The sequence below is a fragment of the Octodon degus genome, unplaced genomic scaffold (genome assembly GCF_000260255.1).
Source record: "Octodon degus isolate 3935 unplaced genomic scaffold, OctDeg1.0 scaffold00090, whole genome shotgun sequence".
Classification (NCBI taxonomy): Eukaryota; Metazoa; Chordata; class Mammalia; order Rodentia; family Octodontidae; genus Octodon; species Octodon degus.
Window position 1 is genome coordinate 3821160 of NW_004524666.1, and position 3902 is coordinate 3825061.

The following is a 3902-nucleotide window of genomic DNA, read 5'->3' on the forward strand; positions in this document are numbered from 1 at the left end:
AGAAAAAAGTACAACATAAATCAGAAAGAAAAATCACCATAGTGTTTTGTGTACTGCTCATCATCACAAACTACAGTTATATAATACATATGGGGTAGATGGGCATAAAAGTCTACATGAGAACCTATGAGTATGTTTACCTAATTACTAGCTGCTCCTTAGGGATAGGGTTATTTTTGTGAGTCTGTAGGTGAACGTGTGTGTGTGTGTGTGTGTGTGTGTGTGTGTATGCATGTGTGTATTATAATTCTGACAGTGCTAGGGACTGAATCCATATCTTTGCATATGCTAGACAAGCAGTCTACCACTGAGCTATATCCCACCCCTGCTTATAAGAATGTATGTCACACACTAAGCACTATCTAGATACTTGATTACATGAATGAATAAGCAAACAAAATGTAAAATTAAAGAAAAAGAACCTAGAATAAAATACAAAAATATAATTTAATATCTAACACAATGGATTCAATAGTGTTTTTAGAAATTATAAAATGCAGACAAAGGAAAGACATGGCTTTGATCCATGATATACTTCAACAGCTTATCCCAAAGAAACTGAACTAGCTATTTGATTAAGTATACTATAGGAGTTACTGGATTATTGATATAAGTCAAAAGCTCACCCTGTAACATCAAAGCACCAGCAATTATATATAATTTAATTTCTCCCCCATATAATTAAGTAACAGAATATTACTATTCATTTTTTTATGGGGGGAGGGTACCAGGGATCAAAACTCAGGACCTTGCACTTGCCAAGTAGGCACTTATACCGCTGAGCCATCTCCCTGGCCTACTTTATCTTTAAAGAAACAATAGCATGTATGGGAAAACAAAAGCTTCAGGAAATAAACAAAGATACGTGTTTGGAAATACAAGTGTAGGAGAAAAGGAGAACATTTTTTAGTGGCTCCATCTAAAAATATAAAATATCCTACCTGCAAGCAAAATACAGCGGGGTGGCTCCTGACACATTTGGCCTGTTAATATCAGCACCACTGTCTAGCAAGCACTGCACAGTCTGAGGGGAGGAAAACAATTAAAAGTAAACTCAAAAAAGTCAAACAAAACACACAATTATCAGAATTTTAATCCACATAAAGTCCTGTCCAGAACTTGAAGCTTTAAAGAGAATATGAATATACACAAGTGAACTGTGATGGTTAAATAAATTCAACTTAGATAAATTCTTTGAATCTCAGTGTAATACATGAAATCATCAGTGTTATCTGAGTTACTTTTCTTGTTGCTGAGACAAAATATCTGAGTTCAAAATCTCAGTAATGGGAGGAAAAGTTTATTCAGTTCAGTTTGAAGAAGTTTCAGTCCATAAGAGCTGGAACCAAGGCAGTTTGGCTTCTCAGAGGAGAACAGTTCATGGTGGGCAGAAGGCAGCAAGTCAACAAGCAGAAGACAAAAAAAAAGCAAGTAAGGGACATACAGCATCCTTCTCCCCTATCTTAATCCAGGCTATTCAGGGTGGGCAGTACTAACAGCCTTAATCCTAGAGTGCTTGAGCTTAGCACTGAACCATGAATCAATTCCACTATCACACACTCTAGATCCAGCCACCTTTAAAAAAGCCCCATATCTGATGGCACAAGGCTTTTGGAAGACATCTAAATACAAGCCATAACAAATGTGATATGAGCTTTTTTATTCAACCCCGGTACCAAAAAAAAAAAAAAAACTACACCTTTTTTTAGCTCAGGAAGGCTGTTGAGCAGCACTGTATAGCTACTGAGCACTTGAAGTATGGCCAGTACAACTGAGGAACTGAATTTTTAATTACAATTAATTTAAATTTAAACAGCAACATATGTCTAATGAACTGCACACTTTTAAAAAAATTGAATTTAAAAGCAGAATTTTTAATCTCTAAAAGAGAAAAAGTAGGCATTGAGTTATAACTTTCTCAATGTCAAAGCATATAACTGGTAATTATATAATATTATCTTAAGTTACTTTTCTCACTGCTGAAATAAAATACCTGACACCCAAAGTTAAAGGAGCAAAGATTAATTTGGCTCCAGTTTATAGAGATTTCAGTCCATAATCAGCTGGCTCCAAGGCAAGGTTGGATGGCATATAGGGATCAAAATCAGTGGAATGATTTAGTAATCTCATACCCTTATTCCCAGCAACACACACTCCAGATTTGACTACCTCTGAATGCATAAGGCTTTGAGGGGACATTTTGATGTGACCCATAACAAATATTAAAAAGCTAAGATATACTTTCCCTATAAACAATACTCAATACTAGCTTAATTTCTTTGATAGTCATACATATATACTTGGTCCCTACAGCTCTACTTCTATGAGTCCATTTGATTCATACTAAAAAGAAGTATGCTAATATAAAATTCTTAAAAATATATATTTGATGATTAGAAATAAAATAAGCCCCACCTAGAAATCTTTCTAAAAAATATTTTCTGGTTTTATTCCTATAATTCTCATTTGAGTTTCTCCTATAAAAGGAATAAAAGCATAAAAATATGAAATAGTTTATGGAATTAAGACTGTTTAATAAATACTCCAGAACTGAACATGTGTGCTTCACCTTGCTGCTACTCCAAAACTTAGAACTGTCAATAACATCTGCCCAGAGAACAAAAAAAAACAAATACAACAGCATACTAAATAAGTTTTCTAAAGATGGCAAGCAAATGATAACTGATTCAAAGAAAGCTGATCTAAGTAACTGCAAGTGGGGGAAAACTTCTGCTCATTTGAACCTACCACTATAGACCCAATAAGCAACCAAATTCTCAGTGTAGTGTACACACGTACACACACAGATAACTGAAATACCGTTGAGGATAGGCTGATTACCTGGAGATTAAAAACAGGAGGAACAGATGAAAAGCTATAAAAGAAAATGATCCTTCCTTTGTTGTTTCTTTCCTTCCATCCCACACAAGCAGTCACTATCCCTCCCTATACTGTTTCAAAGATGAGATGTTCATTCTCCAGATAAAGTCATTAGGGAGGTTCTGGACTGAAAGGCAAAAAATACAGGTAAAAGCAAGATTGAAGAGCCATGGTAAAAGCACTAATTAAGTGAAAACTATCGGTCCCATATATCATTTGGCTCCCAGAAAGTCAGCAGCCAGCCTTCGAAACTCAAGCAGAGGAAATTAATCCTGTCTGAAGCCTGGAAGCAGAGAAAGAATTCTAAAGAGTCATTAGAGCCACCCATAAAATAGTCCAGTTCAAGCCAATGGGTCTACAGTAGTAATCTCAAAGGAGGGCACACTTTCCCCATAGGGGACATTAGGCAATGCCAGAGGATACTTTGACTTTCAAAGCTGAGGAAGAGTATGCTATTGATAGGCCAAAATGACAGCTAAACATCCTACAACTCGTAAGAGAGCCCTCACAACAAAGAATTATCAGTTTTAACATAACAACAGGGCCAACAGTGAGAAACTTCAGTGTACATAGAAGCCAAACAGTCAACTAATTCAGCCCACATACACAGTGCTTCCAGTCAACATCTGAGTACCTCAGTTTTACACATGAATCAACACAAAATACAGGCCTGTAACCTGAAAAACAAAAATTTAGACAGAAACTCAGAACAATAAAGACTATCAAAGGAATGAAAGAAAATGAATATTTAAAAAGTAACTGATTCCCTCAAACACGAAAAAAAAAGTTATGTCTACAGAACAAGAGTATGAATCCTTTTTTTAATCAGATTTTACTGGACATTTTAGATATACTAAGGATCATAATCACCACAGAGAATTTGTACCTGTACATGATACAATGTGATTCTAATCCAAAGGAAAAATATTCAGACAATGAGTAATTAAAAGTATAATAGAATAAATAATTCAACAGAAGCATAGAAAGATAATATCTGGGAGCTCCACAAAAAAAAAAAAAAA

General features: G+C 35.1%; 1 protein-coding gene across 5 annotated transcripts in view; it reads right to left on the reverse strand.

Moving 5' to 3' along the window:
* The window catches only part of Hace1 (HECT domain and ankyrin repeat containing E3 ubiquitin protein ligase 1), a 169160-nt gene that overhangs the window by 133264 nt on the left and 31994 nt on the right, over positions 1-3902 (reverse strand). For 3 of the 5 annotated variants that reach the window (XM_023722342.1, XM_023722341.1, XM_004637452.2), the window contains exon 7: positions 942-1024. The exons of the other annotated variants lie outside the window; for them this stretch is intronic. In XM_023722342.1, the coding sequence (XP_023578110.1) occupies positions 942-1024 (83 nt within the window). The remainder of the gene's footprint in view (positions 1-941; positions 1025-3902) is intronic. 5 annotated transcript variants of the gene reach the window in all.